We start from the raw sequence: 13,208 nt of genomic DNA, 5'->3' as shown, positions 1-13,208 counted from the left end.
AGAACTTATATGGAGTTTAAAAGGAATCTGTAGAAGCCTGTGGTTGTAGAAGCTTGGAGCCAGCCTGTGAAGTGTGCTCAAATGGTATCATATTCCCCACAAAAGCTTGATCTTGGGTATCAGTCTAACACTGACACATGCACTTAACTTGACAAAATGTTCATTGCAGCATCTACTGAGGAAAAAAGTAACAATATGATACATTTTTAAAATAAATAGTTTTCTTTCTTTACTGGTGTATATATGTAAGTCTTTATTTGTTGCAGTTCAAAAATCAAAAGTGGAATATCACTCCACCTTCAGTAAAGTTTTTCTTTGGTTTAGCCATTATATTATTAGCTGGTACTGAGAAGTGTACACACCAATAAACAACAGATGCATTAATACAGGGTTATTTATAAGTACCTTTCGGGTTTCAGAAGATGACGATGGAAAAAGTACTTGACATTCAGAATAAAATGACACACATAACTCGATACAGCATCTCTCCGAGTTTCAATTCATAATACTCAGTGTAGCATACCAAATGAGGTGATACAGTGATTAGCACACCTGACTCTCATTTGGATAACAATGGTTCAAACCTGCATCCAACCATCCTCATTTAGGTGATCCATGATTTCCCTGGATTGCTTCAGGCAAATGTTGGGATGGTTCCTTTGAAAGATTGTGGCCGTTTCCTTCTCCACCCTCCCTAATCCAATCTTGTTCTCTGGCTCTAAGGACCTCATTGTCAATGGGACGTTAAACACTAATCTCCTCTTCCCAATGTTGCCTAGTGGAAGAAGGCAGCACTAGGCAGATCAAATACAGTATATAATGGAGTGTCGGCAGAGAAGGCAGAGCGTGTGCAGAAGTCACTCATTGGGAGCTGGCAGAAGTCAACAACACGCACAAGTAGGGAACTGCAGGTACCACAGTCAACTGTCTGTTGCATTACACACAAGTGTGATAACCTTAATGCCAAAATGCTTCAGCACCTGATCGAGTATGTTTCCCATTGTGACTCCTCTTCTTCAGTAGCAATGATGTTTACCTGACTTCACTCCATGTGATTTTTTTTTTTTTTATGGGGTTATTTCAAATATTGTGTGACCTTGCTGCCACTGCCATTTAATTTGGAAGAGTTTCTAAGAAGAATAATTAATGGAGAGACAGATATTGACTGTGTCATTTTGGATTGTGTATGCCAATATTTGGATTATCATATAGATATTTGCTGTGTCAGAAATGATGCTGATACTGAGCACCTTGTAATGTGTGTTAAAACTTGGAGAGATCCTCTATCCACTCACTTGTGTCTATTTTCTGTACTTCTTGCAGTTTTCACACAGTTCTTTTCTGAAACTTGGGAGGTATTTGTGAATAACCTTGTACAATTAAAGGGAGTCTAAATTTTGTGGCAGAATGTTTTATTTTTGTTGCTGCTGGTTGCGCATTCCTGCCTGTTAGGATATGACCAAAAAACAAACATTTTGCAATATAACTGGAAGTCAGCAACATCAAATATTGGGGAGAGCATTTCTTTCTTGTAAACAGTTATTGTGACCTAGCATAGCTGACATACTTTTCTGGAGAGTAATCAAACAGTTCAAAATCGAGCCAGTATTTCTCGTACAGTCTTTCAACTTGTGCCTTTGTCAGCTGCGAGAAGTACCTCCTCTCAGCCTCCACCCCACCCCCTACGGCTGCTCTGTGCCTCCACTGTGGCTTCACAAGGCCCCACAGTCCTGCTCTGCGAAGGGCGAACTCCTGGTCACGCACCAGTGTCTCCACTTTAGCCACCACGTCGTATTTCAGGAGGCACGGAGTGCAGTACAAGTAGTAGGGGATCCAGTGGTCGTCGGCCCGCTGTGAAAGGTCAGTGTCCAGGAGGTACCTGTACAGCAATAATGATGCAGCTCTAAGCAAATATTTCCTAGCAAACAAGTCATTGCAATTGTTTACGTAAACAATTTGTGCAAGATTAATTTATTCATAAGAGCTGTTTACTACAGTACCAGTGATTAGGTCATTAAATAAATAATGCTAAAATTTCTTTTTTTAAATAGAGTCATTAATGCATGTGTGAAGTGTCAAACAATTCTGACAGCTGGTAGAGCCATACTGAACTATCAAAATGGAGTCTGTGCAAGACATTCACTACAAGCAACATACTTTAACTGAATTCTTGGTTGTGTAAATAGGAACCATGGTCAACATCCACAAACATTTGCGTGCATTATGTGATAATGAGCAGTTGATAGGAGTGTTATTGGGCAATGGATGAAGAGAGTTAAAGTGTTAGGAAGTGCAGAAACTTGCACTGCTCTTAACATGGTGAATCTTGCAGATGCACCGTGTACAATCACAAAAAAAGGAGAAATTCAAGGATGCTCCCACTGCCGGCAAAGTCAGGATGACAGACTTTTGGGATGAGATGGCGTGATTCTTTTGAATGTGTTGCCAAAAGGGTCAACCATTAATTCAGAGGCACATGTGAAGACTCTGAACAAACTCGAGAACAGTTTTTGATGTGATGTGTTTGGTCTGAAAAGAATCGAAGAGAAATGCGCAAACCACTGCCAGGAAGTATTGGAATATTTTGTTGTTAATTCAGAAATGTTTCCTCGGATTTAAATTCACATCCAGTGCACATCTCGAGGCCTGCATGCCAGACTTCAGCATACAAGTGTTTTTTTCTGAAAAGAGATGTTACAGACAAAAGTATCCCCATACAGCTTTTAAATGACCAACAGGGGGTGTGGGAGGAAAGTCACATGCTGTTTGCAGGAATAAGACCAGAGTGTTTGTAGAAAGGCATTCGCTCTCTCCAATGACAGCTCTCTCCTACTGGCTTCTGGAGTCTGCCCCATCACTCATCAACTGCCGTAACCCTTCTGAATGACTGGTGGTTTGCTGAAGACTACAAGGCATGCCAAACTTTACCCCAAATTGGACAATATAGACAACTTTAACCTCTTAAATAATCCATTTCTCTTGCTGTTTCATCTGTTTGCACCCAAATTTTGACAACTCCATGGGTGCCAGACCAGAAATCTTGCTCCAGAGAGACAGTCTCACCTGTGCAAAAGTCTCAGAACCCAGGAATATGTCACCAAATTGGTTGTTGCTTCAACCACATTTCCTAGACCTGGCACTCAAATTTCCATTTGTTTGGGTGACTTAAGGATTCTCTGCATAGGACATACTTTGTAAATTATGAGAGTGTAATTCGTGCAGTAGAAACATCACTACGAGAACAGATGAGAACTTTTGTCAACATGGAATATACACTCATACTTAACACTGGTGTATGACCATAGAACACAATGGAGACTACGTAGAAAAATAGCACACATCAAACAAATGTTGAATGATACAAATTCTAAGAATATGTTCTGAGAAAAAAATTGTGGGACATAATTAATTGAGTGATCCTTGTGCTCATATTCACTGCCAAATTATCTCTTTGAGAAATCACTTACAGTTGTATCTGTATTCTGCAAGCCACATTATGGTGTGTAGCAAAGGGTATGTCTGTCATATCATTATTTCCCTCCTTACCTATTCCATTTGCAAATGGTGCATGGGAATAAGAACTGGCAGTAAACATCCGTATGAGCTTTAACTGCTCTGAAGTTCTCATCATAGGCATTTTATGTGATGTATGTCCCTGTCCAAGACTATCTGGAATGATGGCTCTCAATTTTGACGGTAAATCACTTCACGATGCACAACCCTTGTGTAGTGATCATCACTAGAGTTTGTTGAGCATCTCCATAATGCTCTTGTGCTTACTAAATGATCATGTGATCACATATACCACTCTTTGTTGGATCTTCTCTATGTATTCTGTTAAATTAACCAAGTAATGGCCCCAAGCAGACATTTATGTTAACTGATTTGAAGAAACTATATAAAAACCATAATCTGGATGACTGGATGGGGATTTGAACATGGCCCATCCAAAACATGAGTCCAGTGTTTTCTAGTTCTCAAGCTCTTAAATAGGATTATGACCTAGATTATTTACTTCATCTTTGTGCAGTAACACAGTTATTAAATGGAATCTGGTTGATGAAATAAAAACAGTACTGTCATTGACTTGATCTCACTACACTACAAGACCCAAAAGATGGTAGATACCAACTGCCAGCACAGTGCTGTATTCCTCGACTTCCTGAGGTTGTTCAATACAGTTCCGTACTGTCATCTAATGAACTAACTGTGAGTGTGTAGAATATCAGACCAGCTGTGTGATCAAAGTAGCTTTGGGCATAGCCCAAGTGAGTGTTATAGGAACATAACTTTTTACAAAATATAAGGTGTTTATTTTAACTTGAGACTACTAAATATGTCAAAAACAAAGCATCATACAAATAAAATGTTCTAGATGAAAAGTTGATATTACTAAAGAGAACACCAGTCAGTGTTACAATTGGCCACCTCCTACCCACCGCTCCTGCGTGGGCAAGGTCAATTTTGTTTTTCCAGTTTTCAAATGGGAACCCTCATTTTTATCACATATTTGAATTCTACACTAAAAAAACTTATGGCTTACTCAGACCATTGTTTCCCATCCATAGTAGATGGCACTGTAATCATAAATATCAAGTGTGCCTGTTCTTGCAATTAAGAACCAATGCATTTGACTCTACATTTCATTTACAATGTAAATGTAAACCTTTGTGAACTAACCATTGATATTTATGTTCAAAATTTACTTTAAGGTTGGAAATTTGACTGTGCAGTACAATACTGTTAGCCGTTTCAACATCTAGTTAGGAACTACATTTAGCAAGATCCAGGAATGACAACATGGATGTAATATTTTCCTGTTCCCATGGATCGGAGCGTGGAATGTCAGATCCCTTAATCGGGCAGGTAGGTTAGAAAATTTAAAAAGGGAAATGGATAGGTCAAAGGTAGATATAGTGGGAATTAGTGAAGTTCAGTGGCAGGAGGAGCAAGACTTTTGGTCAGGTGAGACAGGGTTATAAATACAAAATCAAACAGGGGTAATGCAGGAGTAGGTTTAATAATGAATAAAAAAATAGGAGTGCGGGTAAGCCACTACAAACAGCATAGTGAATGCATTATTGTGGCCAAGATAGACACAAAGCCCACGCCTGCTACAGTAGTACAATTTTATATGCCAACTAGCTCTGCAGATGATGAAGAAATTGATGAAATGTATGATGAGATAAAATAAATTATTCAGGTAGTGAAGGGAGACGAAAATTTAATAGCCATGGGTGACTGGAATTTGAGAGTAGGAAAAGGGAGAGAAGGAAACATAGTAGGTGAATATGGATTGGGGGTAAGAAATGAAAGAGGAAGCCGTCTGGTAGAATTTTGCACAGAGCATAACTTAATCATACTAACACTTGGTTCAAGAATCATAAAAGAAGGTTGTATACATGGAAGAAAGCTGGAGATACTAAAAGGTATCAGATTATATAATGGTAAGACAGAGATTTAGGAACCAGGTTTTAAATTGTAAGACATTTCCAGGGGCAGATGTGGACTCTGACCACAATCTATTGGTTATGAACTGTAGATTAAAACTGAAGAAACTGCAAAAAGGTGGGAATTTAAGAAGATGGGACATGGATAAACTGACTAAACCAGAGGTTGTACAGAGATTCAGGGAGAGCATAAGGGAACAATTGAAAGGAATGGGAGAAAGAAATACAGTAGAAGAAGAATGGGTAGCTCTGAGGGATGAAGTAGTGAAGGCAACAGAGGATCAAGTAGGTAAAAAGACGAGGGCTAGTAGAAATCCTTGGGTAACAGAAGAAATATTGAATTTAATTGATGAAAGGAGAAAATATAAAAATGCAGTAAATGAAGCAGGCAAAAAGGAATACAAACGTCTCAAAAATGAGATCGACAGGCAGTGCAAAATGGCTAAGCAGGGATGGCTAGAGGACAAATGTAAGAATGTAGAGGCTTATCTTACTAGGGGTAAGATAGATACTGCCTACAGGAAAATTAAAGAGACCTTTGGAGAAAAGATAACTACTTGTATGAATACCAAGAGCTCAGATGCAAACCCAGTTCTAAGCAAAGAAGGGAAAGCAGAAAGGTGGAAGGAGTATATAGAGGGTTTATACAAGGGCGATGTACTTGAGGACAATATTATGGAAATGGAAGAGAATGTAGATGAAGACGAAATGGGAGATACGATACTGCGTGAACAGTTTGACAGAGCACTGAAAGACCTGAGCCGAAACAAGGCCCCGGGAGTAGACAACATTCCATTAGAACTACTGACGGCCTTGGGAGAGCCAGTCCTGACAACTCTACCATTTGGTGAGCAAGATGTATGAGACAGGCAAAATACCCTCAGACTTCAAGAAGAATATAATAATTCCAATCCCAAAGAAAGCGGGTGTTGACAGATGTGAAAATTACCAAACTATCAATTTAATAAGTCACAGCTGCAAAATACTAACACGAATTCTTTACAGACAAATGGAAAAACTGGTAGAAGCCGACCTTGGGGAAGATCAGTTTGGATTCCGTAGAACTATTGGAACACGTGAGGCAATACTGACCTTACGACTTATCTTAGAAGAAAGATTAAGGAAAGGCAAACCTACGTTTCTAGCATTTGTAGACTTAGAGAAAGCTTTTGACAATGTTGACTGGAATACTCTCTTTCAAATTCTAAAGGTGGCAGGGGTAAAATACAGGGAGCGAAAGGCTATTTACAATTTGTACAGAAAGCAGATGTCAGTTATAAGAGTCGAGGGGCATGAAAGGGAAGCAGTGGTTGGGAAGGGAGTGAGACAGGGTTGTAGCCTCTCCCCAATGTTATTAAATCTGTATATTGAGCAAGCAGTGAAGAAAACAAAAGAAAAATTTGGAGTAGGTATTAAAATCCATGGAGAAGAAATAAAAACTTTTAGGTTCACCGATGACATTGTAATTCTGTCAGAGACAGCAAAGGACTTGGAAGAGCAGTTGAATAGAATGGATAGTGTCTTGAAGGAGGATACAAGATGAACATCAACAAAAGCAAAATGAGGATAATGGAATGTAGTCGAATTAAGTCGGGTGATGCTGAGGGTATTAGATTAGGAAATGAGATGCTTAAAGTAGTAAATGAGTTTTGCTATTTGGGGAGCAAAATAACTGATGATGGTCGAAGTAGAGAGGATATAAAATGTAGACTGGCAATGGCAAGGAAAGCGTTTGTGAAGAAGAGAAATTTGTTAACATCGAGTATAGGTTTAAGTACCAGGAAGTCGTTTCTGAAAGTCTTTCTATGGAGTGTAGCTATGTATGGAAGTGAAACATGGATGATAAATAGTTTGGACAAGAAGAGAATAGAAGCTTTTGAAATGTGGTGCTACAGAAGAATGCTGAAGATTAGATGCGTAGATCACATAACTAATGAGAAGATACTGAATAGAATTGGGGAGAGGAGGAGTTTGTGGCCCAGTTTGACCAGAAGAAGGGATCAGTTGGTAGGACATGTTCTGAGGCATCAAGGGATCACAAATTTAGCATTGGAGGGCAGCGTGAAGGGTAAAAATCGTAGAGGGAGACCAAGAGATGAATACACTAAGCAGATTCAGAAGGATGTAGGTTGCAGTAGGTACTGGGAGGTGAAGAAACATGCATAGGATAGGGTAGCATGGAGTGCTGCATCAAACCAGTCTCAGGACTGAAAAATGGCTCAAATGGCTCTGAGCACTATGGGACTTAACTTCTGAGGTCATCAGTCCCCTAGAACTTAGAACTACTTAAACCTAACTAACCTAAGGACAGCACACAACACCCAGTCATCACGAGGCAGAGAAAATCCCTGATCCCGCCGGGAATCGAACCTTGGAACCCAGGCGTGGGAAGTGAGAACGCTACCGCACGACCACGAGCTGCGGACTCTCAGGACTGAAGACCACCACAACAACAACAACACATGGTGATGCTTAATTTTGGTGAGTTCCCTTCTCTCTCAACATTGGCGTGCTTGATTTCAGTGAGTATCAGTGGCAGGTGTGTCTGTCATTATCACTTCATAGACATTTTACCTTATGGTTGTGGTTTGTATTCTCTCAGTTGCCACATTGCAGCCAACATGAGAGTTACAGCAGTTGTATAAGAACACACACTGAAATGAATCACTCTGATGGCAAGGTTTGAGGGTGGCCACCAACAAAGAACATTCTGATGGTTTGGAGGCTCACCAAACAGCCCTGCAGGGAACAGAAAACTATATTACAAACAGCTAGTGTATTTTCCAGAAATTTCAACGTATAACCATATTATTTGTACTGCAAAATCACATTTGCAGCTACCCAAGTAATTTCTGAACATCAGTAGCAACCATTAAAACACAAAGCTTTACATTTACATCATAAATGAAATACAGAGTTAGTATTGGTTCTTAATTGCAAAAGAAGACACACCTGATATTTGTCAATTACAGCACCGTCTGCCATGAATGAGAAACAATGGTTTGAGTAAAGTGTACATATTTTTTGACATAGAATTGAACTATGGAATAAAAATGGGGGGAGCGGGTGCTATTTGAAAACACAATGTTGACTCCATCCACACAGGAGGGGTCATTTAGCATTGGAGGGCAGCGTGAAGGGTAAAAATCGTAGAGGGAGACCAAGAGATGAATACACTAAGCAGATTCAGAAGGATGTAGGTTGCAGTAGGTACTGGGCAACTGCAGCACAGACAGCCATTCTCTTTTTTAACAGTAACTTCTCCCCTAGAACACTTTTTCTCATGCGGTGCATCATTTTCCAGGTATTTAGCTGCCTCGGGTTGAAACAAACACCCTGTATATGTAAATGGTATAGTGGATTGTCAGTTGATCCTCAACATAAAAAATGTGCATTGTGCATAAATAGGCAGAGTGACCATGATTGTATGACTACACAATTGCATAACAATTACTGGGAGCAATCACTTCCATTAAATGTTTGGGAGAATGTGTATGGAGCAGTTTAAATTTGAACAATCACATAAAACTGATCACAGGATGCCAGACTGAGAGTCATCTATAAACATGTTAGCTTACAAAACCTGGGTCCTACATGCAGCTGAAGAAAAGTAACCCAACATAGGAATTACATGCATCTAGTTTTTATACCGTTGCAAGTTTGTATGGTTGATTTGAAAACAAAAACTTTGTAGTCATATGCACGAACTGAAATTCATGCGTGGTTCCTGTCTTCATCTTATAGACTTGTGAAAATGGTTAAATATTTTTGAAACACCCTGTATAATGGACCTCTATGTATTGCTGCCATTTGAACTGAAAATTAAGATTAGATTAATTAGAGTGCACAGGGAAGTATTTAAATAACTATTCTTCTCATGATCTGTATGTGAATGGAACACGTAGAAATCATAATATTTGGTGCAATGGAAATATCTTCTGCCATAAACTCCAAAGAGATTTGCAGAGTATGGATATACGTGTAGAGTACACATGTGTGTCCTCGGAGTCTTTCGCAATGGCATACATGAATAAAATGTTCTCAGTTTTCGAGGTGCATCAGTTCGAATAAAATCTTTCAGCTTTTGAAGATTTTATTCGAATTGATGTTGCTTGGAAACTGAGAACGTTTTATTTTAGAGTACACATAGCTTTTTCTGTATGTGATTATAGCCCTAGTGCCACTTAACAACTAGTATCTCAAGAGTCTGTATTATAAAACATTTTGTACCATAATGTTATTAGAATTAAGAATCAAATAACCTTACAAATTCCTCAAATGTTGGTTCAATGCCAACAGGCTCTGGTAGTGCAGCATCTCTCATATACTGCCCTGGTTTCAGTAGTCTCATAGTTTTAGTCGAGTTTCCTCCGTGTCGGTAACGGGCTACTATTTGTCTTCCATAGCGCAGGTAGTAATGTTTTGTTCCATGCTCAGCACCAATTTGCATATTCTCAAGTTTATCACGATAAGCAGACAGAATTCTTGAGAATGGATGACGAACAACTAACAACTTTAGTGTTGTCAAGAATGCCTGTGGATAAATATTCAATTAGTTTATTTATAGTATAGTTGATGTTTATGTGAACAGAAAAAAGAAAATCAATCAAAGAATTCATATGAATAAAACAAAAAAAAAAAAAAAAACAAAAAAAAAACAAAAAACAAAAAAACAAGGTAATATTCTAGGACCATCAAGGAAGAACAGAAATATTCCAGTCAGCTAGATTATGAATATTGAGAAATTTTATGCATAATTGTATTTAACATAATCTGTAGTTTGATATGACATGCATACTGTAAACCAGTTACATCTACTCATCACTAGTGTCCATAATAATTACAGTATTGCCTTTGAGATTTTCATTGTGATGTACACTGCAAAAAGTAGTAACAAGATTCATTGAAAATAATCAGTGTTTGAAATTATAATATGGACAGATGAAGAGTCTACTCATCAAGAGAAAGTACATACACTGATGGAAAAAATAATCACAATACCATAATCTAAGTAAGGCAGACTAATGAAATTTCAGGCACACATTTGTCTAGGTAACATATGTAGTGATTAACACTGCAAGATCAAAGGTTGGCGTAAGGAAGAGATACGCAGTTGCAAATGTGAAATGCTAGTATATTAACAACAGGTGTAACCACCAGAATATTGAATGCAATCATTCCAAAATGCATGTGTTGTGTTGCACAAGTGGCAAAAATCTCAGTTTGTGGGATGGAGTTCCATTCCTGTTGCACTTGACTGGTCAATACAGGGATGGTTAATGCTGTTTGTGGATGACACAGGAGTTGTCATCCAATGATATCCCATATTTGCTCAATCAGAGACAGATCTGGTGATCAAGCAGGCCAAGGTGACATGTCAACACTCTGTAGAGAATATTGGGTTACAATAGTGGTATATGTGTGAGTGTTATCCTGTTGGAAAACACTCTCTGGAATAAAATTCATGAATGGCAGCACAACAGGTTGAATCACCAGATTGACATATAAATTTGCACTCAGAGTGTGTGGGATAACCACGAGAGAGCTCCTGCTGACATACACAATTGCACCCCTGACGATAGCTCCAGCTATAGGTCCAGTCTGTCGAACAAGCAGACAGATTGGTTGCACACCCTCAACTGGCCTCCTAATCTACATACAATCAGGACTGGCATCAAAGCAGAACCAGTTTTCATCAGAAAACATACCAGAGTTCCACCCCGCCCTCCAATGAGCTCTTGCTTGACACTGTTGAAGTCATAATAAGCAGTGGTTTGAGGTCTGTGGAATGCGTGCTACAGGGTGTCTGGGTCAGAGATGTTCTTGAAGTAACTGATTTGCCACCATTGTGCCAACTGCTGCTCGAATTGCTGACACAAATGAAGTACAATGCACCAGAGCCATATGCTGAACATGATGGTCTTCCCTCTCGATAGTGCGATGTGGGCATCCAGATCTCCATCTTCTTGTGACTGTACATTCTCGTGACCACCACTACAAGCAATCATTTACATTAGGTACACTCCTGCCAAGTCTTTCTGCTATATTGCAGACAGAAGATCTATTGTAGCTTCTTGTAGACCTATTACACAACCTCTTTCAAACTCAGTGAGGTGCTGATAATGGCGTCCTTCTCACCTTAAAGGTATTCTTGACTAACATCAACTCATCACGTCTAATCTTGAAGGTAACTACCTAATGCTCATGACTATCACAGTGCACATTTAAAGCAAGGCTCATATGTGTTCTCATAATAGTGCTTTCAGCACCACTCTTATGTGACCGGCATGAAATCTGAATAGACATCATCTGTCAGATGCATAAACACACTTACCAACATTTGTTTATGTCACACAACTCCTCCGTTGTGTTGCAACTTTTTTCCATGGCCGTATATAAGATTTGGAAGTGCATAAGCTTTCGGAGCCAGTGGGTATTCTAGGTGTGGTGGGCAAAATTCCAGACAGAATGGACCTCATTTCAGAGTATGATGTTAGGAAGTCATAATCTTGTTGAAGAAGCTGATTAATGCATTCTAGGCTTGGACAGTATTGAGTAACAAGAGATATTTTTTGCCACAATCAGTAGCACTAGGGTTGGATGTGATGGCCTGGGAAATCTGCTGCCATTTACCTCTCTCACTGTTCATTGTTTATCTGTAATGCCCACTAAAGAACTGTTTTCAGGGAAAAGAGAAAGGTTCAGCAGATGGAAGGAAGATTAGGTGCATACAATAGCAGCTGGATAATGATGTGGCACAATTGGCTGAAAATGGTGATCTGTAGCTATCTAAAGGAACTGAAGATGAATCTTACACATATAAATACAATAGTGATTCACAAAAAAGATTTTTGTACTGGCAGTGGTTTAAGTACTTGAGATGTAAGACACACAATGATATGACTTCTGAAGAAACAGTGAAAACAGGAACAACATGGCAAAAAATATATGTCTGTCAGCAATCAACACTGCTGCTTGTAGTGCACATAAAAGGAATCACTAGTAAGAAATACTTTTAATTGTATTTTTAATTTCTTATTTTGTCTCGTGGGAAGTTATTGAAGATTTTTGCTACTTTATTTCAAGATAGTGTATATTGCAGTTTATCTGGAAAATATTGCTATTACAAGTGATAAAAACTGCTGATGAACACTGTGAAGTGAGTGTAAGGATTCTGAGACCTTTTAAGAGGCTTTTGTTAGAGGTAGTGCTCTTTGAAATCAGTGTGGCAACATATTGCAGGTGAGTGTAACAGTGAAGCTGTTGTGTGTTTCATTCTGCTTGTCTTTATGCTGATTTCTTTTACACATGGATTAACTTTTGAGGAGTCTCAGGCAACCCAAACTGAAGATGTTTTCTCATTTATTAACTGTTTTATGTGGTCAGGGAATTTGGAAATGGCTGTCCAATAGAATCGCCTAATCATTGTTAAGTCAAGAAAAAGTCACAAACCAGTTAGAATTTTAATTAGAGGATACAGACATTTAACTGTTTCATTTATTATGGGCTGTATTAATAAGAATGACTGTGACTGACAATCTAAATGAAAATGTTACAATTTATGTGCCAATCTTAAGACGGCATGTTATTGACTACCTATGTCAATGGCTACTCCAGCACCATCAGGTGGAAGGCATCTTTTATGTGACTACTGTTAGTCAGAAGCACTGGTGATACCTCGCAGCAACATGAGAGGTGGCCAGGAGATGAGGTGCAGCTAGCACTGATTCCTTTGATTCCCACCTTGCCACATGGGGC

The 13,208-nt window shown here is 39.0% G+C and overlaps 1 protein-coding gene across 2 annotated transcripts in view; it reads right to left on the bottom strand.

Annotated features, from left to right (window-relative positions):
• Positions 1–1,037: 1,037 nt before the first annotated feature.
• Positions 1,038–13,208, bottom strand: part of LOC126100530 (carbohydrate sulfotransferase 8-like) — a 104,583-nt gene continuing 92,412 nt past the window's right edge. The window contains exons 5-6 of one of the 2 annotated variants that reach the window (XM_049911144.1): positions 9,713–9,984; positions 1,038–1,879 (exon numbers count right to left, since the gene is read on the bottom strand). In XM_049911144.1, the coding sequence (XP_049767101.1) occupies positions 1,540–1,879; positions 9,713–9,984 (612 nt within the window). In that variant the 3' untranslated portion in view covers positions 1,038–1,539. The remainder of the gene's footprint in view (positions 1,880–9,712; positions 9,985–13,208) is intronic. The other variant, XM_049911145.1, reaches the window with a different exon arrangement.

The sequence above is a fragment of the Schistocerca cancellata genome, chromosome 9 (assembly GCF_023864275.1).
Source record: "Schistocerca cancellata isolate TAMUIC-IGC-003103 chromosome 9, iqSchCanc2.1, whole genome shotgun sequence".
In the NCBI taxonomy this organism is placed as follows: Eukaryota; Metazoa; Arthropoda; class Insecta; order Orthoptera; family Acrididae; genus Schistocerca; species Schistocerca cancellata.
Note: the sequence above shows the minus strand (reverse complement) of the source record. Positions and strands in the feature narration are given on the sequence as shown.